This window comes from Ahaetulla prasina, chromosome 7 (genome assembly GCF_028640845.1).
Source record: "Ahaetulla prasina isolate Xishuangbanna chromosome 7, ASM2864084v1, whole genome shotgun sequence".
Lineage (NCBI taxonomy): Eukaryota > Metazoa > Chordata > Lepidosauria > Squamata > Colubridae > Ahaetulla > Ahaetulla prasina.
The window spans coordinates 69,190,623-69,215,805 of record NC_080545.1 but is presented as its reverse complement, the minus strand read 5'-3'; the positions used below and the strand labels follow the sequence as shown (position 1 = coordinate 69,215,805).

Sequence of the window (25,183 nt, the reverse complement as noted above, 5' to 3'; positions counted from 1 at the left end):
CTCCAAAAGATGATTCCCTTTATTCTCCCACATTGTCATCAGGGAAGGAAAAAAGTTAGTGTTGAGAGAGACAGCAAAAAAGATAGCAGCAATAGAAGAAAGCTCTTAGAAACAGCAGAATTAATAGAAGACAAGGTTGTCTAGATAAAGAATTTCTACTATATCGTAATTTCCAATGTTTTTTGTAAGATGATCTATGAAGGGAAAGCCATTTTTCTTCAAGACCTATCCAAGGATTCTGCTCTCAGAAGGAGTTTCTTATGCATCCTATTGTGCACACAGTCTGAATACTATCTCAATGTTCCCCAGGTCACGGATAGATTTCAACCTGCCATGCAAATGATTGTAGAATTAGCAGATGAAGCAGTGGTGAATTCCAAATTTTTTTACTACAGGTTCTGTGGGCATGGCTTGGTGGGCATGGCAGGGGAAGGATACTACAAAACCTCCATTCCCACCCCACCCTGGGGCCAGCCAGAGGTGGCATTTGCCGGTTCTCCGAACTACTCAAAATTTCCACTACCGGTTCTCCAGAACCTGTCAGAACCTGCTGGATTTCACCCCTGTGATGAAGCTCTTAGGAAAAGAACAGCTTTTTGCTGCAATCTCGCAGAGCATTCAAATGGGCTGGTGTGGTTTTTATTTTTTATAAATGAATGCAGTGTCTCAGAATTCGATTTTTCTGGCCCACATGGTTAACTCTTTGCAATGTGGAAACAGCAAGCAAGAGGCCTCCTTCCAAGGTTTTGTTCCGCTTCTCTTCAAGATGCAGAATGGGGAGACACTCTCAGAGAGAAAGAAACTGCTTATGTGCTTCCTGATAAGAAAGGAAGATTACAGATAGTCCTTAACTTGCAACAGTTTTGCTTAGTGACCTTTCAAAGTTACAACGGCACTGAGAAAAGTGACTCATGACCATTTTCCACACTTAGGATTTGCATGGTCACATGATCAAAGTTCAGACACTTGGCAACTGACTCGTATTTATGATGGTTGCAGTGTCCTGGGGTCATGTGATCGCTTTTTGCAGCCTTCTGACAAGCAAAGTCAATGGGCAAGCCAGATTCAGTTAACAACCACGTCGCTAGCAAAACAACTGCAGTGATTCGCTTATCAGCTGTGGCAAGAAAGGTGATAAAAAGGGACAAGACTCACTTAACAAATGTCTCGCACAGCGACAGAAATTTTGGGCTCAACTGTGGTCGTAAGTCGAGGGCTACCTGCATTCAACTCAGAAGTTCACATCCCGGAATGACTCTGAGTTAGAAATCCTGATCTAGGACACTCCGTACATTAGCTTACCCGCTGGGCTGAAGCAGAAATCGTGACTTGAAGAAGGGAGGTCCAGAAGGTTCCTCAGGAGCAGAGGGGCTAAGCATCCAGGGGAAAGCATGACGGGGCGACGGGTCTGAACCACTACAGGACGAACCAGACTGTATGGTTTTTCAACTCCAACTATAGGTAGAAAGCAATGAGTAATGGGAGAGACTTTGCTGGTTTTCTAGATGCAGGTTTACCAGGGAAGATCTGTGAGTGATACCAGATAAGGAGGAGGATTCCAGGTAGTCCTTGACTTAGAACTATTTGTTTAGTGACTATTCAAAGTTGCAAAGACACTGAGAAAAGTGACTGATGACCAGTTTCACACTTATGGCCATTGCAGCATTCCCATGGTTACATGATCAAAATTCAGATGCTTGGTAACTGGCAAGTATTTATGGCAGTTTGCATTGTCCAGGGATCCTGTAACCATGATTTGTAACCTTCTCAGCAGGCTCCAACAAGCAAAGTTAATGGGGGAATCCAGATTCACTTAATGACTGCATGATTCACTTAAAAACTGCAGTGATTTGCTTAACAACTGTGGCCAAAAAAAAGCTTGTAAAATGGGGCAAAGCTCACTTAGCAATGGGCTTTGCTTAGCAATGGGCTCAGTTATGGTCATTAAGTCGAGCACTACCTCTAGTTGTATATTGTATTTGCAAAGAAGGGGTGGAGCTGTTTGGGTCATGCATTACTTAAACCACTACTGTCTCAATGCTACAAATTAAATCAGCCATGTCCCGAGATTAAAAACAAATAAGCAGCACCCTGTTCAACATACATGAAGGAATGTGTGGAACCATGAAGCAAACATCTGCACTCTGGTAACCTCTTGATATACTGAAGTACATATCTATTGTGCCCAGGCAGCAGGTCGAGAGTAACAGGATTGTCGGAACAGTATATCTGGAAGGCCCCAGATTGGAGAAGCTTCTGAAATATGTGCATGCATATAAAGACAGTGTAAATTGTTCCTCTGGTGAGTAATGTATTGTAGGAAAGATCCCAAACTCTCAATTACATATAGCAATCTATGTTTCCATTATTATCTCCCCATGCATGCACACTCACAGATAAAGGTACTATACACACCGGATTTACAACATATTCTTATTTTGGATCTTCATCAGAGGCTCTTCTCCCCAATCATTTGTGATAGTTATTAGGAGAAACAATTCTTCATCAACTGAGCTATAATGGCTCTGAAAACTCTTTCCTAGGAAGATTCGCCTGCCACCTAATCCAATGTCTTTCTGGTGCCCGCTGATTTTGCTTTCTATTACCCCTTTAACTTATTTTAGGATGTTTCATACAGTGCATTATTTGTATGCTGATTTTAGAAGACTCCCTGGTTTTACATTTATTTGTATATGTTAATTATTTACCAGGCTTTTAATATTTTATTGTAAACTGTCCTGACAGCATGATTCAAAGGCAGGCTAAGAATCTTAATAAAGCATCGATTTCTAACTTCTTATGAACGTGCAAAGGTTTAATGTCCCAGAATATAGAGAACACCTCCTGGTAGGAAGAACTGTCCCTCAGAAGTTACTAATCTAAAATGGAAGTACAGCTTTAAGCTTCTTCCATCCATCTGTGGACAGAGACATACGAGAAATCACAATTTACCTGGGCAAGAGTCCGGCCAAAGGTTCTCGTCCTGTTTCTTGAGTTTCACCAGGCGAAGCTGCTTCAAGGTCCGTTTCTTCAGCTAAAAGGACCAAAGGAAAGAGGGAAGAAAGGGAAAAGAGGAAACACAAAGAATGCATTATTCAGCAAAAATTACACCCACATATTTATTATTGGAAGCTAAGTAGACTGTCGAGATGCAGCTCGCTGAGAAAGGTAAGACATATCACTAGTTTTAGAGGAATCTAAAGAAAAAATGTAAATCTCTAAGGGAGATGGGCAGTTAAGAAATACAAAATATAAGTAAATAAAATTTAAAAGTGCATTTTTTTTTCAGCTCCAGAAAGAAAATACACCACAGAAATAGCTACCACTAATGTACTACCACACAGGGTTCTTACCTCCTGATAAAGTATTTTTACTTTACCAATATGGTAGGAAATCAGCTATCTGGTTCCTTCCTCCTTAACTTTACTATTTAACACTGATTATTAATCCAATTCTCATTATTAACATTTTTATTGAATTATAAGATAAAATAAAATACAAAATATAAAAGCAAATAGGAAAGCAGCGGAACAGGAATTAACAGATTATTTATCAGATTCTAACAAATTGGCCCCTGCAGTGGACTGATTATGAAAATGAGTTTATTTCTGTAGGATAAAGACAAAGTAACAATTCTGACTTAAATTCAACTGGATTATGATGTGTTATAAAGTAATAGATAAAATGCAGGATTTAGAATAAAGAAAATGGGTTCAAATCACCCACAGTTAAATAGTTTCTTTGATGACCTTGTGCCGTTCAATCTTTACCTCAGTTTAGCCCATCTCACAGGGTAGAATAAATTTAGATAATCACTTTTATGCCAGGTTGAGACCCTTAGATGAAAGAACAGATTCCATTATGGCTAACAACAATAAGGCTTTGTACTCTAATAATATGATGCAATAATAATAAAAAATAGTCCTTCTGAACTTGTATAAAATATTATTCTCTCACTGTTCGGTATTCAATCTGCATTTATCTGGGTTAGTGGAAAGAAGAGCAATATTTGCAGTCACCTTTTACTGTTGGTGATGCAGAATATAGATGAGTAAAATTAACCTTCTCCACCTTGGTGGCCTCCAGATATGTTGGATGGAAATTCCAATCAATGATGAACTATTAGTTCTTTCTAGGTAACCCATCCGTCATCCCCGGTCTCTCACTTCCAGCTCACCTTATTCCTGCAGCTTTTCTGCCACATTGCTACCTGTATCTTCAAGAGCTGGTAAGCCCTGAAAGAATGACATCAGTTGAAAATCAGACTCTTGGCAGCCTAAAATGAAACAGAACAAATGCCAAGCACTCTCTAGAGAAGGGGTCGGCAACCTTAAACCTCAAAGAGCCACAAAGCTCCTAACCGGAAGTCCCCTGTTCAATTCTGGAGCCAACCGGAAGTCCGGTTCCCCTACCATAGAGTCTCCTCCTAGCGCCCTTTTTCCTCTACCTGTCCTAACTGAAAGATCTATCAATTGTGGAGCCGACCGGCGACAGGGAACCACAGCAGAGGATGAAAGAGCCACATGCAGCTCCAGAGCTGTGAGTTGCCGACCCCTGCTCTAGAGATATCCCAAGACATACCAATGCCAAAAAGCTGTCATTTTTATGATCATTTGGTGACTAAAAGCCGTAACTATAGCTCTCCATTTTATATAGCACCAGAACAGGAGGTTGTTACTAACTCCAACTTCCGTTTCTCGTAATGATGTGCTAGTTCCTATTCTTCCTCCTGGGGAAATGCCTCTTAATAAAGACTGAGCTATCTTGTGTCCTCTGTGTAATAGTATTCCACAACAGGGTACCTTAAATTTTCATTTTCAAAACATAAACATTAACTTATATAGGAGACAGCAGAATAGTTTCCTCGGCCCTCCCCTCCACCCTTAAAATGCTGCCATGCATGTCTCACAGCATGTCCTGGCCTTTTGCAAGCCTTTATCCTTTGTCCTTTAGATCACAATGGAAACCATTGAGAATCAAGACTGCTTCTATTTGCATAGATCTGCCCTTCAGGTGAAAAGCTGCATTTTATGTTTTCCCATAATACAATGTAAACACTACCCTAAAATAAAGAGACATAATCCCAAATGGGATTGGAGTAAAACAGCTACCAACAAGGCATCTGAGAGCAATTCCACCTTGTATTTTACAGTGTAGAAGAATGAAATCTGTTGGCAAATCACCATTTTTATCTATGCCTTGGCAGAATGGGAAGTATTGATTTCTCCCCACCAAATGACTACCGTGGTAGGAAAATCGCTACATTAATCCCGGAGTAAATATGAAGTCAGATGGATCAGCTGCCTATTTCAGGTATGCTCACTCTAATGGACCATGTTTTCCACTCATAGCGGTAGCAGAATGAAGTAGCTACACAATTTAACTTAATCTGGATCCCACCCAAATGTATGAATTGACAAACTTCCTGTTTGTTTGTTTAAATACATTATATAGCTGCCCATCTTGTGGTACACAATTCTGAGCAGCAAACAACAATGATAATGGGGGGAAGAAAAATCAAGAAAAGGCAGGATCCCAAGCAAAAAATTTTCAAATCATCTCTTCAATTCCCAGGCTACAACCTTAAGGTCCCAGTACCTTGGGAGGGGGTGGTCAGATATCCACACAGAAGGCTGAGAGGATGATAGCTTTCAGATCTCAAGGGTAAGAATGTTCCACAGGACATTCTTCCCCTTAATGGCTGTAGAAAAGACTAGATGGCAATATTTAAGGGAAGGGCCTGGAGCAATGCTACTCTAGCCAATCTAGCAGAATGGATGATCCCAAGGTAACCTGCATTCCAAGGTAACCTGGCTCTATGCCATGCAAGACTTTTAAAGGTGGTAACCAGCAGCAGAAAGAAATAGAGAAAGCCAGTGCAGCTTGCACAACAATGTTATAAGGTGGGTAAAACCAAAAGGCACACAGCACTGCGTGAGCTGCTATTTTGGACCAACTGTAACTCCAGGAGAAACTTCAAGGGCACCCTCATATAGTGTATTACAGCTGGGAAGTGAGCAAGGCATGAATAACCATAAGTTCTTAGACCTCCCACTGAGCATTCACATTACTGAGAATTCTGAGAATGAAGTTTACACATCTAGACAATAGCCAGGAGGATCTACTGTATAGCCCCCTATTTTGCTGGTGAAGCAACATATGATTCTTCAGCCAGCCCCAGGAAACTTCAGATTATAGACCAAATCAATTCACTGTTAAATTAATTATGCATAAAATAATGTATAATTAAAATAATAACTCTAAAGAAAACTTTTTTTCAAAAGGGTGTGTGTGTGTGTGTATGTATACACACACACTATGCCAACCATCTGCATTGAGAATTAACTCTGCTAAGCTCAACTCTGAAACCTGCTGCCAATGCACAGGGTTTTAAAAAAACTTATTTTATAGTAGGTAATAGATTATTAAATCAATGGTTTCTTTAACAAAATGTTTCCCCAATCTGATACTATAATTAATTACACTGGAATTTTAATGTCCATGATTTCCATCAGCAGGCTGTGTACAACAGAATATGTAATTCAACATACTGGGTGGTATTAGGTTGGGGTAGCAAATTTTTTTTAAAATATACATATACATATACATACATACATACATACATACATATATATATATATATATATATATAAATTTATATTTATTTCCATTATCTTTATCCAATTGTCATTTCTTTCTCCCCAGAGATATTGGAGGAAATCTCAAAGTTTTTGATCATGAATATTCCTATGGATATTTCTGACTCATTTGAACATGAGCCTGGCAAATTAAAATCTCTCCACTGAGCACCCTACTTACTCCAGATTGTCAGTTCCATCTCGTCTACATGCATTTATCCACACATATCAGCCCAGTTTTCTCTAGAATTCTGATGGCAAGATAGTAAGAGCACAGTACTGAATAAAATTCAGCTAACCCTGGAAACACAAGTGTATCTAAAGTTATTCTAATAATACTATCTAAATAGTACAAATAACTTTAAAATATTTTTAAAAATAACATTTTGCAGAACTGATGAGAAATCCAGCAGCCTAGAGTTTAACAACATTTAGTAGGCAAAATGTACTTAAGATCATCATTCATTCATTCATTGAATGAATGAATGAATGAATGAATGAACGAACGAACGAATGAATGATAGACAGGACCTTTTGTAAAATAAGCTGGGCTATCAGAATCTCCTTCCCCCCGCAACAAAACCCTGCTTTCCTACAAACCTTGCATTTACAACACCAACATATCATAGTGATGCTTTGCTTTGCGTGTTACCACAATTTTTCTATTATAATAAGCACAAAAATGGTGTTATACAAAGAATAGAAAGCTGGCTTAAGAATCTATTAAAACATTGCATGCTCTGATTTCACGTCATACGCCCATTTGCTTCTTTCTCTACCTAGCTGAAGATATTAGGGTTAGAATTTGCACTCGTAGCTCATCTTCAATGACTGAGCTACAATCTCTGGTGAAGAAAATGGAGTGGTCTATTTTTTCCCCCTTCTGAAGCACAAAATAGTAATTTTAGTACATGAACAAGGGGCACATGCTCCAGGATGATTACCTGTTGTAGTTGGGTATTGTGCCCTTGTCCAAGTCTCGAAGTGTGAAGGGGTCCACACGAGCACAGTACCATTCCAACTGCCCCTTATACAAGGTATCAGTAACATGAAGGATTTCTCGACACTTCACACATAGAGCATAAGGGTTTGAAAGCTCCAGGAGGCTCAGGTTAGTACGCACATAAAATGAGTCACCAAGAATTTTCTTTCTGGAATCAAATGCTTCTTTGAGAGGCTGATAGCCTAATAAAGAGAAGAGAATACAAGAAAGGAAAAAGTTTTTAAGGATCAATATAGACCAGCATCCTACCAGAAAATTAGATGCTCTTTAGAGATGAAAAATAAATAATCAGGTGTTCATTTGTATATATTTTCATATCGTCAACACAAATGCAGAATATATTCAAGTTTGGTGTCCAAATGAATCTAAGATAAATAAACACAACACCATCTGCTTAGCTACTTACCTCTGATGTCATGTGAGAACAGAAGAGCAGATGGGTCCTTCCATTGCAACAAGCTTAAGTGAGCAACCTCCATTGTGCAGTTCTCCAAAGAGAGCCCCTCTCCATTCAGCTGTGCCTCCCTAAGCTAAGAGAGATGGGGGATAGGGATGGAGATGGAGAGGGAGAGGGAGAGGGAGAGGGAGGGAGAAGAATCATTAGCTTCAGAATAACATTTCTGGGCTTACAGTTACCTTCTTTGTAACTGTAAGCTGTTCAAGAAATCAAGAGACAATTGATGAATATAAAATAGATAGGAGGCTTCCTTAACAGATCTTTGAAAAAAAGCTGTTGCTGGGTTCTTAGATCTTCCTTTAAACAAGGAATGGAAGTCTTGTAAGCTCTTAAAACAAACAACTTCTCCAAAGTTTTCTCAAACAGGCTATAGCCTTTTGTTTATTGGTAGATGCATGCTCCGTGCTTGGTTATTTCTGCCCAATGTCATTATATGAGAAAACTATACGCAAGAGAAATTTGTGTATGCAGGCTACATTAACAGCAGTTTTATTTATGGCCAAAAGGCCCAAAATGTGTTTAAAAACCTTTTTAAAACCTTTTGGCTGTAAATAAAATTGATGAACAGCAGTGACTAAGTCAGACACATGGAATAATCTAACATCATAAACAATTCCACTTTTATTATTCTCTTATTGTGATGGAATATCTAACAGACCTTGGAAATATAGAAGGAGGAGAAAGGAAGACCATTGTAGGAAAGATTAAAGATTTAAAAAAACAGCAGGGCTGTTAAAGATCTAGAAGAGGGAGAAATATACTGTAAGAAACAGACCCAGAGTAACCCCATCTTAATTATGGTGGGTATTAATTCAGCTGAAGAATTGCTTTGGCAGGTTTTCAAGATTCTGCTACATTATCCTACTAGAACTAAAGTTTGTTCCAGAAATTCAAGTAATTATCTTTTTCTGAATTTGTCTGTCTCAAAGGGCTTGCCACCATCAGGGCATTCTTTCGGAACAACAATCCAAAACTTTGGTCAACAGAAGGTACTCAAATATGGTAGAATTGACTTGCTGTATTTCTAAACAAATGATATAATATATATTACTAACCTGAGGGAGAGAGAAGGGGAGACAATTTAGTTCAAAATCAAAAATTACTAACTGCACTAGCAATTCCTCAAGCTAGTATAACATACACTGAAAATCAATCAGCTGCTGAGAAATATAACATTTAATCAGATACTGGATGAGAAGGCCGATCAGTAAGAAACATAAGCAACTCCATCATGTTTGGTATAGTGCAATGACCAGAATCAAAAGATAGAAATTGGAAAGGAACTTAGAGCAGCTTCGTTTCCAGTATTCTGTTTTCACTTTGGGGACAAAAATGTATAATCTATCAAATAGGATTTTGTTTCTTTTAGTGCTTTAGAAACATAACAACAGCTGTATTGGATAAACCAGGGGTCTCCAACCTTGGTCCCTTTAAAACTTGTGGACGGTTGGAGACCCCTGGGATAGACCAAAAGTGTAGCATTCATATTTTGTAACAGTCAAATAGATGATATTGAATAACCAATAAGCTTATGATATGCTTCGTTCAATTCAATGTTGCTTTAAAGCAGGGGTCTCCAACCTTGGCAAGTTTAAGCTTTGCTGGCTGAGGAATTCTGGGAGTTGAAGTCCACAAGTCTTAAACTTGCCAAGGTTGGAGACCCCTGCTTTAAAGTATTACGGAGTTATGCCTCTAAGTTATAGAATGCAGGAATAATATGTTGGTTTCCAAAGTAATCACTAGACTGGGGTTGCTAGCTATCAGAATAGTGTGAATATGCTTGGAGTAAAATGGATCTTATCTTATAGCATATTGGCCAAAATGTGCAAAACTAACTGTTTTTATCATTAGCAAAGAAAGCTACATGTGACCTGGTAACTTCATCTAAATTTTCTCTATATCACTAAATAATATTCAGTAAAAGCCTAAATTAACCAAATCTATGGTGTGGGATGGAGATTAGTATATTCGGACAATTTTGCGATAACCATGGCACATAAAAGACTATGAATTAGAATATATGAAAAATAAGCACTAAAATTTATATCAGGAAGTATGAATTGGTTTCATCTACAGTAGGTTGCTATTAGCGTATAGGGAGTTTGGAATCCATAGATTGCTAATAATTGTAATGAATTGTATTAATGTGAGAAAAGCAGAAGAAACAGACTTTGGTGGAAATTATGCAGTATTCTGAATGAGTGTGATGCATGGTAAAAATTACTGTTAGGTTTCCTGAATGGATAGATGAGAGCAAGAGGAGAGAATACAGAAAAAGAGACTGGATCTTCAAGAAATTGAAAATTAAGTAAGAACGGTGACTATATGTTGAGCACCTGCTCAGGAAAAGGTGTGCTTCAAAAATGTGATTTAAACATAAGTCTCTTCATGCACATGTACCAAAGGTATTAATACAAATCTAAATTCATGATTATTTTGACCTTTTATGATGAGAATTAGTGAAGGATATAAAAGCGCTGAGCGATTCTGAATATGGGACAGATTATTATTTTTTTTGCTGTCAGGAGTAAATCTTGAGAGTAAAATTGTCATGGAATAAAAAAAGAAAGCCATGAAAGATATAAGTCTGAAGTTATGAAGTCTGGCGGAAAAGAAAGTATGAGCCTCACATGAAAAAGTATTACGGAGTTATGCCTCTAAGTTATAGAATGCAGGAATAATATGTTGGTTTCCAAAGTAATCACTAGACTGGGGTTGCTAGCTATCAGAATAGTGTGAATATGCTTGGAGTAAAATGGATCTTATCTTATAGCATATTGGCCAAAATGTGCAAAACTAACTGTTTTTATCATTAGCAAAGAAAGCTACATGTGACCTGGTAACTTCATCTAAATTTTCTATATCACTAAATAATATTCAGTAAAAGCCTAAATTAACCAAATCTATGGTGTGGGATGGAGATTAGTATATTCGGACAATTTTGCGATAACCATGGCACATAAAAGACTATGAATTAGAATATATGAAAAATAAGCACTAAAATTTATATCAGGAAGTATGAATTGGTTTCATCTACAGTAGGTTGCTATTAGCGTATAGGGAGTTTGGAATCCATAGATTGCTAATAATTGTAATGAATTGTATTAATGTGAGAAAAGCAGAAGAAACAGACTTTGGTGGAAATTATGCAGTATTCTGAATGAGTGTGATGCATGGTAAAAATTACTGTTAGGTTTCCTGAATGGATAGATGAGAGCAAGAGGAGAGAATACAGAAAAAGAGACTGGATCTTCAAGAAATTGAAAATTAAGTAAGAACGGTGACTATATGTTGAGCACCTGCTCAGGAAAAGGTGTGCTTCAAAAATGTGATTTAAACATAAGTCTCTTCATGCACATGTACCAAAGGTATTAATACAAATCTAAATTCATGATTATTTTGACCTTTTATGATGAGAATTAGTGAAGGATATAAAAGCGCTGAGCGATTCTGAATATGGGACAGATTTTTTTTTTTTTTTGCTGTCAAGAGTAAATCTTGAGAGTAAAATTGTCATGGAATAAAAAAAGAAAGCCATGAAAGATATAAGTCTGAAGTTATGAAGTCTGGCGGAAAAGAAAGTATGAGCCTCACATGAAAAAGTATTAGACGATAGATTAATCTTCCAAGAGAATGAATGGAAAGTAGATGTAAGTTAAGAGGATATAGAAGATGCCTGAAGCAGAGAATTATGTTACTGAGGATCACAAAAGTAGGTAAAGATACATTAATGGGGAGTTTGGAATGGACACCTGGTGGAATGATAAACTGAAAGAGTTTGTGGACGAGGGGAAAAAAATCCATATAAGAAAATGATTGCTGCAGCAAAAATGAGAATGATAGTATTTATGGCAAATAATGTAATAAAAGAGAAGGAATCGTTATGAAGAAAACACAGAGCAATTTTGATGGAGTTTTTTTTTTAAATTCTGGAATTTGGCAGAAAATCAAGACAAGGAGCCTCATTGGTGAATGGAATTAAAAATAAAAGTGATAAAATGATTTGAGATTAACTGAAAATGTTAAACTGAAAGGGAATGTTAGAAAAAGTGCTTTAAAATTGTGCATGGGAATGGCAGATATATGTTGAAAAGTGGAACTGAAATAAATGCTTCAAATATTAATGTCCAAAACTTAAGTGTTTCTCCCTTTTCTTATCCAACTCTTCCTTCATAGAAATTAGCCATAATTTTGCAGAAGCAAGGTCTATTCATACTTCTAGGAGCCGACATCCCTCTTGGAGTCCTGCCTTCTCAGCTTCTGAGCCTGGTTTCACCCACTGGATATAAATCCCAGTTCTGTTTCCTCCAAGGATGGAAATGTCTTCTGTCAGTCCCCTGCTCTGGGCTCCTGGAACACTCAGGGAACCTGTGTTGGACAAATGCACCATAACCGATCTAAAAGGGAAAGCAAACCATGAAAGGGATTTAGATTCTGGCCTCTGCATAAATGGAGAGATGGCTATGACTTCTGTTTTACAAGAACAATAGAGGCACATCCAGTAAAATGTTCTAGTTTACACCATGCATCAATCACAGAACCATGACAGGCTGGATTTTCTACAACTACTGCAGAGTTTTCATCTGAAGAGCTGTGCAATAACTAAATTCATGGCACTGCTAGGTCCTAGGGAGGCAAGGTATTTTTATTGTGCAGCCTAAGGACACATGAATCCCAAACTTAATTTTTTGTCTTGACACAATAGTACCTTTTTTTATATATATAGATCTACCTAATCTCAGCTACAGCAACACCTTAGGCAACAGCCTCCATTTCTTGTGCAAGAAAGATTGTTGCTAGATTTTAAGCTGGAAATTTTCCAGCTTTTAACAACCTGATATTAGGATGTAATGCACCACTATTCCCATCACCCCCAGCTACCAGGCCTACTGGAGAATATGAGAGTTTGCAGTGCTCATGTTGGACTGCATTTGGAAGATGCCAGATTAATAAAAGTTATATTTTACCTGTCAACAAGGTTTGCTTTGTTTTGTTGAAATTCTTTGGATCTAATATAATTTGTGTGTTAATGGAGGGGGGGTGCATTTTCTTTCTTTTTTAATGTGAACTGCCCCAGAGAAGTATATTGCAGTAAGAAAATAACTGAAAATTTGAAAGATGATTTCAAATCTGGATTCCATTTCCTAAAAAGAAAAGACTATATTCTAACAGTAGGATGAGCCTTTCTCATGATGTAGCAGTTTCCCTAGTTGGTGCCTGCTGTTCTGAACTGGCAAGGAAGTAGGTGGTGGTAGCATCATAAATAGTACCTATAGGTTGCAGCATCAGGGGGCTGAGCTTTGAGCTGGGATGGTAGAGGACAGTCTTATTATCTATGACACTTGTGTCAATAAAGCTGTCTCTAGAAACCGAGGAGGAAGCCAAACAGACCTTCTGGCAAAGTTCTGTTGATCAGAATCATCGGACAGGCAGGCTTCTGATTTTGCTCTGGTGTGTGCACTGCTGGAAGATGAAGGTGACCTGGCAGAAGAGGCTGTGGTGGTGATGCTTCCTGATAGGGAGAAAGATGGAGAGCAAGTTCAAATTATTCATTCTTATGTTGCATGTAGAGAGCTGGGGAGGTTCAGGGGAGGAAAAACACTGACATAAATATGGGAACAAAACCCCAAATGGAAAGGCTCTTTCCTTTGCAAGGCTAATGTGCCATCAGATGGGTGGAACTCAGTAAAGGACCTACACACCTACAAGCTTGGGTCACAAGCTTGGGTGATATCAGCCCTCCAAAGATAGCAAGTCATGGAGTAAATATGGCATCTTTAAAGAACCCCCATATTACATTAAAATCAGGACTGTGAATGTCCATTCAAGGAATCAGCAGAGAAGTTTGAACTGAATTTAGGCATTGAATGATTGGGTTTTGGGCATAATTTTGGCATCCTTAACATCTAAATGCAAAATTCCGGACAGGATTGGGCTAAATGTTAATCTTCCTGTTAGATGCCTTGGTAGTGAATGCCACAAAACTATCTGATCTCTCAGGATATACAGTGAGACAGGCTTTAGAGATTTACAACCTGTCACCAAGAACCAATAACAGCCAGAAGCTGAAACATTCATCTTTTCCAGTTTCTACTCTTCTGAATCTGAATCACGTTCATTGTCTAACCACTCCCCCTCCCCAATAAATTAAGTACACCAAACAGGAATAACTTGAGAGCCAAGCATGCATGCAGGACACCAGTGAGCCCCTGGATAATTAACCCAGAACTAGCAGCTGAAGCATGGGACAAGTGTGCCCCCTAGTGGATGCATATTCATGCAGGTGATTTTTGTCTCTTCTCCGCTTGCCCCAATAATCCCTCTTGTAGCTTTCAAGATGAACATGTTTGATAGGAAATCATGACTAGCAATACCTGTTAGGTCATCCATGCTACCAAAGGACCCATAAGACCAACTGAAGACAAAAAAAAACACAGAACACAATGAGGAAAAACATATTTTTTTACAAAAAAATCAAAATCAAATCTCTTACATTAATATTCTTTCATTTCTTCAAATAATTCATAGGACATATAAAATAGTGGGAAGTTCCTTTCCAGTGTTCATTAATGCTCCACCATGTTATCGTATTATCTATATTGATAAAAAAAAAATGTAACCTGAGCGAGGTAACTTCATTACCACTTTGTCTGTCTCCTTCATTCGAGAGTTTAAAATCTCTTACTTGGAACACCAAAACAGAACAGTTAAAACCTCTGGGGATTAGGTTAGAATTTAAGGTGCCCCTGTCTCTTGCCTGGCCTATTTGTGCTCTCTGACATGACTTCAATCCCTTCATTCCATTTCCAGAACATAAATATTTTAATTCTCATACAGAAAACTGATTGGCAGAAAGAACCTTCAGAAAGAGGAGAGACTGGATTGTTCAAATTCAGCACTGAATGAGTTTCTACCAAACATTTGACAATCTGAATTAAACTAAGTGAAAGGGAGTCAATCCAGAATTCACAGTAACACTGCAGTTCTACATGTCTGAGGTACAATATTTCTCTACCAGTCATACATTAATGCATTGTTTCTCAACCTGGATAACTTAAAGATGTGTGGATTTTGAATTCCCCAGCCAGTTCTGGGAATTGAAGTTCACACACACCTTAAAGTTGCAAAAGTTGAGAAAAAAATGCATTAATGTTGAAGTGTGTGATGCAGCAGGAAATATTCTCCCAAAGACAAGCCCATGGTTCAGGAAGGTAATGAGAGAGAAATTTCTTTATAGCCTATTCTAAGTGATACCTCTTGAAAGGTGTTGTCCCATCTTCACGCTGCCGTCGAAGTATAGAGCCTGCACATGGTGGGAAGGGAAAGATGGAGAGCCGGTTAATTTCTTTCTCTCTGTCTGGAGTCACTTCCTAAGAAAAGCAGAAAACATATGTTTAATTTACACAAGTTCTTACCTCTCCATCCCACATTTCATTGTCTCAATCATTCTTTAGCTAGGCTTGATATTTTTTATTTCATTATTTCTAACCCATCTTTATATTTTTACAAATAACTCAAAGTGGAGAACGTTGTTGTCTGCCAGCAGCCTAGCAGCGGAGTCGGACAGTGAGGAGGCTGGGGAGGACGATGGGCCAGTCCTGGAGTTAGGGGAAGACCCGGATGAGGGCTGTGTATCGGAGGCAGGGATGGGGCCAGGGCCATCTGGGAGCGATGCGCGGACTCCGGAACCTCCAGAGACGGACAGCAGAGAGGCAGAGGAACAGGAGGAGCCTGTTCCTAGTGCATGCATGAGAAGAGCTGCCAGAAGGCAAGAGCAGCTGAAGAAAAAAAGGATGACTCAGGAGTAAGGCGAGAAGATGATTGGCCTTTTCCCATAAGGCTTAAAAGAGCAGCAACGAGCTGTTGGGTTCTTTGTGGAAAAGCAACGTTGATTTCATTGCTTCTTGTCAGCAACTCTTGAACTTTGTGGGGGAGTTGTCAAGAAAAGCCTTTGGCAGATTGCCAGAGACAAGAAATATAAGGCCAAAGGACTGTTTATGAAGAATTTGTTTTGGACTAAGCTGAGAATGAATTAATTCTCAGCTGTTTTAATAAAATAAGTTTGTTCAGAACTGAATTGTGTTTGGTAATCACTACTTGGGCTTCGGTCACAACAAACATATCCAGCACACCTTCTTCCTCTTACTTTCCCCACAATGACCCTATGAGATGAGTTGGGCTGAGGGGAAGTGACCGACCAACGTCACCCAGGTGGCTTTCATTGCTAAGACAGGACTAGAATTTAGTCTTTCAGTTTCTAGCCTGGTGCCTCAACTACTTAGCACTATTCATTAACCTGATAACTGAGTTATTCTGAGTGGTCATAATGGGTGGGAATCCAATGGACTATAAACCCAACTCTTCTAGAAAATGTCAAATTGGTGAATGGTAGCCTAAATACCAGAACTCTAATGAGAAGTTAATGTATCCAGTTTGCAGATTTAGGATAGAATACAAGGGGAAGTTTCAAGTTCTATTTGTACTTATATCATTTTGTTATCACCAGCAACTTCATAGAATATTAAAAACATCCCAAGCAAAAGCCATCCTGAGAGGAAAGAGACAACTTCAGGAAGCAAATGGCATAGAAGCCAACTTGTTCCTGGAATCTACTCCTCCATCGGGAAGCCAACTGTGAAGAGAACATAGGCTACAGCCGGAAGATCCTTCTTTAAGAAGCAAACAAGTATGGAAAACCAAGGGTAGTTTTGAGGCTGGCCCCAATCTTCTACCACAGAATTGAACTATACAAGTTTGCATGTATTCCAGTACATATGGAAGACACCAGAATAAAAAAGGGCCCCACAAATATATTGACTTGCCACAGATTTCATTAAAAAGTTGGATTGTCATTTGTAATTTTATATTTCCTGGTTTAATAAACATGAAACCCTACTCATCTAAACCTGCATGCTCAAAATTAGATGTTAGTGTCTCCTAAAGAAATGGTGTTGGGAACTAACGGTGTGGTCATAATACTCCACCAAATTTTCAATTCAATTGAATTTTCTTGATTCAGATTCATTGCACTCTCTCATTAACTGATTAGTATGTCTTCCTGCAATAAAGTATTTACCTAATGTAGGAGTCCAGTACATAATAGGCCAATAGTAGTGGCTGTGACAGTCTTGCCTACCTGCTGAACACAGTGCAGAACATTACATAATTTTATTGGTTCTAGAACAGAGATTTCATCAGTTCTTGTCAAAAATCATAAAAGAGCAAGTTCCCACAGATATGCTGGGATTGGAATCCCCAATTTAGAACCCTCTAGATGTTTTGGGATTATAACAAGATTCTTAATACAACCTGGTGGTATTTAGTTGTAGGAACCTGACTTACAGCCTCAACTTTGCCCTTACTAAGTATACTGTCAGCTTCGGATATCAGTTTTTGCCATATAAACAGAAAACCAGCAATCGTTTCCAAGAACATATAAAATTATCTTGTACCAGATCAGCTCTTTCCTCCAAAAAGCATCAATTGTCTTTCTTCATTAATAGCCACCACAAGATAGACCTCCACATTTTGCTGAATTACAACTTCTACAGCATTTCTCACTATCAGACAGATTTTGAAAATTATACCTCAGTAGGTCAGCACTGACTAGTCTCTGCCATCTAATTCTTTGTAATTAACTGAGCATTTAAGAATGTGCCTTTTTAGTTCATAGCTTATGCAATCTCTTCTTACCACATCTGGCCCTACAGAGTCTCTTGGGAACACAATGTCCAGGATGTCTGGTGAATCTACAATCCCATCCTCCGGGGACATAGGCTTCTCTATTATGCTCCAACTGCTGCTGTAGAGTGAATGAGAAGAGGAACATATCTTGGGAGCCAGGAGGAGAGAAAAAAAGAGAATGAATGCAAGATATTTCAATAAAGAAACTCATCCCTTAAGATTTATTCCTATACAGACACACACTGGGCCTTAATTTTCAGACAAGAATTCTTTGCATTACTTCATTTACTGCATTGATTCTATGGAGTGTAAAAAGAGCATTCCTTTTCTGATTTTAAGAGTCATCCAGGCTGACTCAATCATTTCAGAGGGAAATTTCATTTTTGTAGTACCAAAATTTGTTCGATTTTTTAATATCAGGCTAGAATCCTATGAATGACATGGGATTTGTCTTTGTTTCATTCTGATAAAATATCAAAGGCTTGAAGAAGAATTTGGGACAATTTAAATCCTACAGACTTTAATGTAGTTTAAAATTAAAATATCTATCTGTCCTTTTTGCCTTCTTGATGGACTATTGGATAATAGTTTTTGATGGACTATTGTTCTTGATGGACTATTGTTCTTGATGGACTATGGGTAGGGCTATTTTTTACATGTACTTCTTATCTTCTGATTTCTCACTCTTGCAATTATCTAGAAGATGAGGGCATGGAGGATAGCTTATATCGCCACTCACATGCCCTTTTCCTCTCTAAGAAGCTTAACTGAATTCCTGTAGAAGGAATGGCAGAACCTGGAGGGGCAGAGTGAAAGGGGGAATCGACCTAAAATCCTTATGTAGCCACAAGAGAATTAAGTCCAATCCCTCCCCCCCTTGAGTGCTATTGACCCTTATCTAACTCTAAACAGATGCTGCACTTTAGTTGAGAAGATTCCTATGCATAGGCTTTTAGCAATAAATCTGTTAATTGAACTGTGTAGTCCTGTCTTTTGTGCCTGACAATTCCCTTAAATTCTAGTCTCCCTTCCCAACAAGACATTGGCCTTCTCGTCTTTCTTTCAAAGTTCCCTTGGTGCTCTCTAAGCTTGTTTTCTCGCAGACATTTCACTACCCAAACTAGGCAACATCATCAATGCCAGTCTGTGGTGTTACCTAGTTTAGGTAATGAAATATCTGCAAGAAAACAACCAAGCTCAGAGAACACCAAGGACCTCTCATTTGAACCCTGGGTTACAAATATTCTCCTCTATTGTCTTTCTCTTTTCCTCCAAACATACCTTCTTGGCAAGCCCCCTGTTACACGAGCATCGCTGCAACTGTCCTTCAAGGGTGAGGATCTTGCCCTCAGCCTGTGTGAGTTTGCTCAGCAAGTCATCCCTCTCTTCCTCCAAGGTCCGAACACGTTTACGATATTGGTCCTTCTCAATGAGGCTTTGGGAATACTGGAGCTGAATGTCATCTCGGCTCTGAATGGCCTAAAGGAAACAGTGAAGAAGGGGAACTGATGGGTGAGATTATAGGCAGAATTGTGCATAGCATATGCTCTTCTTTTCTCTAAAACACATTTTAAATAAGTTATATCCAATTTTGCACATTGCTGCATAATTTCTGCTGTTTGAATATCCAATAATCAAAAAGATAAAATGCCATGGTTTATTAAAGTTCTTTTCAGCTCCCTTCTGGTATTCACCAGGCCGTTCTAAACAAAGAATTTCCTGATTGAAAGTAAAATTACAGTAAGATAGCTCTCTGAAATACAGAGAAATGAGAATGCATTGACATATAATTCAATCAGTATACAACTACTTGCAGAGCAATAGCAATGGAACAGAGCACATTCAATAAAAATAACCCAAATAACCGAGAACTGGTATAAATAAACAATTCTGACAGACTTCTAGATGTTTCTATCTGATCTAAGAGCTGAGATCATATTACACAAATATCTATGAAGAACCACCCTGGGAAACAGGATGGATTGGAAACAAGCACAATTCTTCCATCTTATCATTCCTATATGGTTTCTGTATTTTTCCATTACTTTGAGTAGCATGAAATGGAGTAGCGAGAACCTCATGGTTAACACATGGTTTAATCTTAACTGTATACTGTAATTATAAACCAAGGAAATATTTCAGAGGAGAAGCAATTTACCTGATCTCTTTCCTTCTCAATCTCCTCTAGCTGAGTCAGCACGGTGTTCATTCTGTGCTTATACAGATCACAGTTCTTCTGCAGAGTATGGAATTTCAATTGTAAATCCTCCATTTCTTGCAGATACTGAGAAAGACATTCCAGAGATGGATTATTTCCCAAGTAAATGTTCAGGTCTTAAACAAAGGCAGTTGGGGGTTTGCAATCTCTTTTCAAATGCCCGAGTTCAGAAAGAAGAAAGTGTACATCATCTGTTTTGCATTGCTTACACCTCATTTTTAATTATCATGCATAGCTTAGGACAAAGAGACTAAATTTAGAATTTCCAGTCTAGAAAGCATGTACCTGATGTTTAAAAGACATTGGAAGGAGGATAGGGAAGATTTTTCCTGCTGAGGTCCAAACTGCTTAACCTCTATGAAGGTGTTCATTCTAACAATAGTGAGATCCATGAATAGTATTAGAATCTTATTTTCCTTTTTATATACCTGGGAGGGCCCAGCTGACAGTCAGAGTGAACCGGTTCGCTCTCACATCAACACTTCCACTACTGTCACTCCCGAACCGCGGATAACCAGTAGCAATCCACCACTGAGTCAAAACCAATTGATTTCGATCCTCTACCAGAGTAGAGGATATTTTCATTTCTTACATGTCTTCTAGTGGAAGGGAAAAGGCACCTTAGTCGTGCTTCTGGGAGCAAAGCTGAAGCCTGAAGATGACGAATGAGACTTCGTCGAAACGTTGCCAAGACACTTCCAATTTTACATGGGAGAAAACCCGAATAACCAAAGACCTACATACAAACACCTGCGAAAATCTCAGAAAACATATATATATATGTTTGCAGGGGTGGAAATGGGAGCATTATCATCTTCCATTGTCTGTCTCAATTTGCAAACGATTCCTTCCATAGGTTTTACTGGCTTTTTTCAAAAGGGTAGAACAAATTAAGGACTATCAGTGATTAGAGTCCAAAAATATCTTGACTGCCTTTAGCCCATGGCACAGACATTCCCTGCTCACTAATGTCTGGAACATGCATCTCCAAGCTTAAATGTCTTGGGGTTAGTGTTACGGCATCTTACCTTATCTCTCAGCTGTTCAGCACACTGTAGCTCGTTTTGTAAGGAGTTGAGCTTCTGACACAGTTCCTGTCTGTCTGCTTGTGCTTCTTTCCAATCATGTTCCAGAATGTCTAGAAGAACCCTCTCAGAGCCCGGAGCCTGGTCTTCCCTTGCTTTCTAAGTAGTAAAGAAGCAAAGTCACTCATCTGCTAGGACCATGATGGCGAACCTATGGAAGGAGTGCCGGAAGTGGCACACAGAGCCATCTCTCTGGGCACGCGAGCCGTCACCCATTGTTCTTCCGGGGTCCGACGCACACATGCACACCGGCCAGGTGGTCTTCACATGTGCATGCGCACCAGAAACCAGAAGACCAGGTGACCAGCATTTATGCGCACACTGGAAACCGGAAGCTCAGCTTCCTGGCATGCGCATGAACAACCAGGAGCTGCTCTTCTGGTTTCTGGTGCTCCCCCATGCGTGCGCTCCCATTTCAGCAGTCAGTGCCAAAAAGGTTTGCCAACACTGTGTTAGGACATAATGATTTCAGGATAATTAAGGCCTTTGGGGAAAAAAGAAGAGAATTAGCAGGCTTGCCTAGGGAATATTTTAAAATATCTCCAGCAGGAGCTCCAGAGTGGAGTTCTCTATCTAGTCTACTCTTTGTTTACTTGACAACCTCCAGATATGTTTAACACCCTTCATCCTCAGTTAACACTGGAAGGGCCTTTTTTTTTTTTTAAAAAAAAGAAAGGGTTATCAATTCAATATCTATATATCCTCACTACCACCAAAAGTGAAAGGTGCATTTATGCAACTAACTTCATACCAGTGCTGTGCCATTTTTAATTTCACGGCTGCTTTTAAATAATTCTGAATCCTCTAGTCTAGGAGGAATTGTAAAAACTGCCAATTAGCAAGTCTGGCCCCTTAGTTTCTAAGCAAAGAATGACTGTTAAATCTATTTGAGACTATAAGATTGATGCAGTTTAACAGCCTTTTCACTCCCAGCAAGAGAAACCTGGGGTATTCTGCTGTCTGAGACAGAGCAATGCAAAATCAGGATACATTGATTCTAAGGTCAATCAAGTTACTGTCTTGAAAACCACACAAGCAGATCTCTCTCTTCCTTGTCAGTAGAGAAATATATTCCACAATTATATACTGGCTTCCTTTTGAAGCCCAAGATGCTTGTCTCAGTATCTGTAATAGTAATGTCAGCCCTGATGGTGCTTCCATAAGCTGACTCTGCATCTGCCTGCATTAAACCAGTAAGCCACAGTAGCTGTCGAAGTCAATAATGTATAGGCAGAGCTCTAGTTTTGATTATATTTAGATGAATGATATGAGGGGATCTAAGCAGTGAAAAATACTTACGCTAAAGAGACAAGCTATGTCAGATTGAAACCGTACAGCCAAAACATCATAGCTAAGCAATGTTTTATGGATGATTATGAACATGGGCAGATGGGCTCAGGTCTTCCAAGATAAGAACCGTACAATTTCATGCTTTCCGGGACGAGTCCTTAAACTACTCCAGAAAAAAATTACAGAGTATAATGGAAATGGCAATATTTTGCTGAGTGTGTAATAGATTTATATAACTGATTGTATCCATATGCTTCTTCCTCACGAACACTTTTCTTAGAAACTATATGGTTACTAGAACTACTTGAACCCATTTTTAAGGGGTGGGAGGGTTAGGGCGGGTGATGGGGGTAGCCCGTCGGGAGGGAAAACAGCCCCAGCGCGTGCTCGTGGCGACTATCTAATGGGTTCGGAGGTTATGGGGGGGGAGTGTGTTCCTTTGTGTGAGGGTGAGTCCATTTGCACGGTAAGTAGGAGGGGCAGATATGGCGGTAGGGGGGGATTGTATCGGTTCAGGGGGTCACGCGTTCGATGTATGCAGGCGATCGCGTGCCCCGATCCCTCTGACTTCTCCCGTTCCCCGGATGGTCAAGACCCTCAGAGCCTGGGCCTTCGTCTTATGTTATGCAACGCACGGTCCGTGGCCAATAAGGCCCCCCTAATACATGATCTTATCCAGGGGGGTGCCGCGGATCTTATAGGCGTTACGGAAACCTGGTTGGGCACTGAAGGGGGTGTGCCCTGGTTGAGATGTGCCCACGGGTTTCCGTGCATTCCATCAGCCGAGGCCCAGGGTAGGGGTGGGGGTGGCGGTTGTTATTAAAGAGAGTCTAGAGCCGAGGAGACCACTGTACCTCAGATTGCGGTGTGAATCCCTCTTTGTGAGGTGGGGTCATAGTTGTCAGATGGGCTTGCTGGTCACGTACCTGGCTCCTTGCTGCGTGACAGCCGCCCTGCCCGAGCTCCTGGAAGTGCTTGCCGGGGTGGCAGTGGAGACCCCCAGACTTTTAGTCATGGGGGACTTTAATTTGCCATCTACCGGCTCATCATCGACAGTGGCTCGGGAGTTCATGGCTTCCATGACGGCCCTGGACCTGACTCAAGTAGTGGATGGCCCCACTCACATCGGGGGAGGCACACTGGACCTTATTTTTAATCTCTGGTCAGTGGTTGAAGGATCTGGATTTGAGAGATGTAGTCACAGAGCCTTTGTCATGGTCAGATCACTCTCTCCTTCGCCTGGACTTTCTGACCGCTACTCAACACCGCAGGGAGACGGAACCGTTACGTTGGTTCCGTCCCAGGCGCCTGATGGACCCAGAGAGGTTCCGGACGGAGCTTGGGCCACTTCCTGAGGGTCTGGCTCACGGCACGGCAGAGGAACTAGCCGCAGCCTGGGAATGGGCTGCGGCTGGGGCCTTAGACCGTGTCGTGCCTCTGCGGCCTCTGACCCGGCGCAGATCCCAACCGGCTCCCTGGTTCTCCGAGGAGCTGAGGGGATGAAAGCGCGGAGAAGGCGCCTAGAGAGTTCCTGGAGGTCTAGCCGTTCAGAGGCTGATCGGACACTAGTTAGATCCTATACTAGGACCTACCTAGTGGCACTGAGGATGCGGCGTTGCTCGCCTCCTCCCTCATTGCGTCGGCAGATAACCGCCCAGCCGCCCTGTTTGGGTGACCCGCTCCCTCCTTCACCAGGGGGCGGGATGACCCGTTGCAGGGGCGTGCTGAGGAGTTTAACGGTTATCTATACGATAAAATCGTTCAAGCCGGGGCGGTCTGGACCAAAATTGCGGTGATTCAGGCGGGCGTCTGAGGTGGTCTTGGTGATATTGTCTGGGATGAGTTTGACCCTGTGGCTCCGAGGACATGGACAGGTTGTTGGGTAGGTTGAATGCCACCACGTGTTTACTGGACCCGTGCCCCTCCTGGCTGGTGCTGGCCACTCAGGAGGTGACACGAGGCTGGCTCAGGCGATTCTGAGTGCCTCCTTGTTGGAGGAGTCTTTCCGGCCGCCTTGAAAGAGGCGGTGGTGAGGCCCTCCTCAAGAGGCCTCCTGGACCCGGCTGTTTTAGGTAATTATCGTCCGGTCTCAACCTTCGCTTTGTGGCGAAGGTTGTAGAAATATGGTGGCATATCAGTTTCCCCTGCACCTGGATGAAACTGTCTATCTAGACCCGTTCCAGTCCGGTTTCCGGCCGGTTACAGCACTGAGGCGGCTTTGGTCGCGTTGGTGGATGATCTCTGGAGGGCCAGGGATGGGGTTGTTCCTCTGCCCTGGTCCTATTAGACCTCTCAGCGGCTTTGATACCATCGACCATGGTATCCTGCTGCGCGGTTGGAGGATTGGGAGTGGGAGGCACCGTTTATCGGTGGTTCTCCTCCTATCTCTCCGACCGGTCGCAGACGGTGTTGACAGGAGGGCAGAGGTCGGCTCGAGGCGCCTCACGTGTGGGGTGCCGCGGGGTCGATTCTCTCACCCTTCTGTTCAACATCTATATGAAGCCGCTGGGTGAGATCATCAGTGGTTTGTGTGAGGTGAGTCCATTTGCACGGTAAGTGGGAGGGGCAGATATGGCGGAAGGGGATTGTCGGTCGTTCAGGGGTCACGCGTTCGATGTATGCAGGCGATCGCGTGCCCGATCCTCTGACTTCTCCCGTTCCCCGGATGGTCAAGACCCTCAGAGCCTGGGCCTTCGTCTTATGTTATGCCACGCACGGTCCGTGGCCAATAAGGCCCCCCTAATACATGATCTTATCCAGGGGGGTGCCGCGGATCTTATAGGCGTTATGGAAACCTGGTTGGGCACT

At 40.8% G+C, this 25,183-nt stretch overlaps 1 protein-coding gene across 5 annotated transcripts in view; it reads right to left on the bottom strand.

Moving 5' to 3' along the window:
• The window catches only part of CARD10 (caspase recruitment domain family member 10), a 60,630-nt gene that overhangs the window by 5,290 nt on the left and 30,157 nt on the right, over nt 1–25,183 (bottom strand). For 4 of the 5 annotated variants that reach the window (XM_058190917.1, XM_058190919.1, XM_058190920.1 and 1 more), the window contains 13 exons: nt 21,029–21,184; nt 19,941–20,066; nt 19,064–19,261; nt 17,792–17,929; nt 15,353–15,468; nt 14,473–14,513; nt 13,490–13,610; nt 12,315–12,495; nt 8,048–8,171; nt 7,583–7,823; nt 4,178–4,235; nt 2,953–3,034; nt 1,303–1,455 (listed from right to left, as the gene is read on the bottom strand). In XM_058190917.1, coding sequence (XP_058046900.1) covers nt 1,303–1,455; nt 2,953–3,034; nt 4,178–4,235; nt 7,583–7,823; nt 8,048–8,171; nt 12,315–12,495; nt 13,490–13,610; nt 14,473–14,513; nt 15,353–15,468; nt 17,792–17,929; nt 19,064–19,261; nt 19,941–20,066; nt 21,029–21,184 — 1,735 coding nt within the window. Of the gene's footprint in view, nt 1–1,302; nt 1,456–2,104; nt 2,257–2,952; nt 3,035–4,177; nt 4,236–7,582; nt 7,824–8,047; nt 8,172–12,314; nt 12,496–13,489; nt 13,611–14,472; nt 14,514–15,352; nt 15,469–17,791; nt 17,930–19,063; nt 19,262–19,940; nt 20,067–21,028; nt 21,185–25,183 lie in introns of those variants that run through there. The other variant, XR_009156090.1, reaches the window with a different exon arrangement.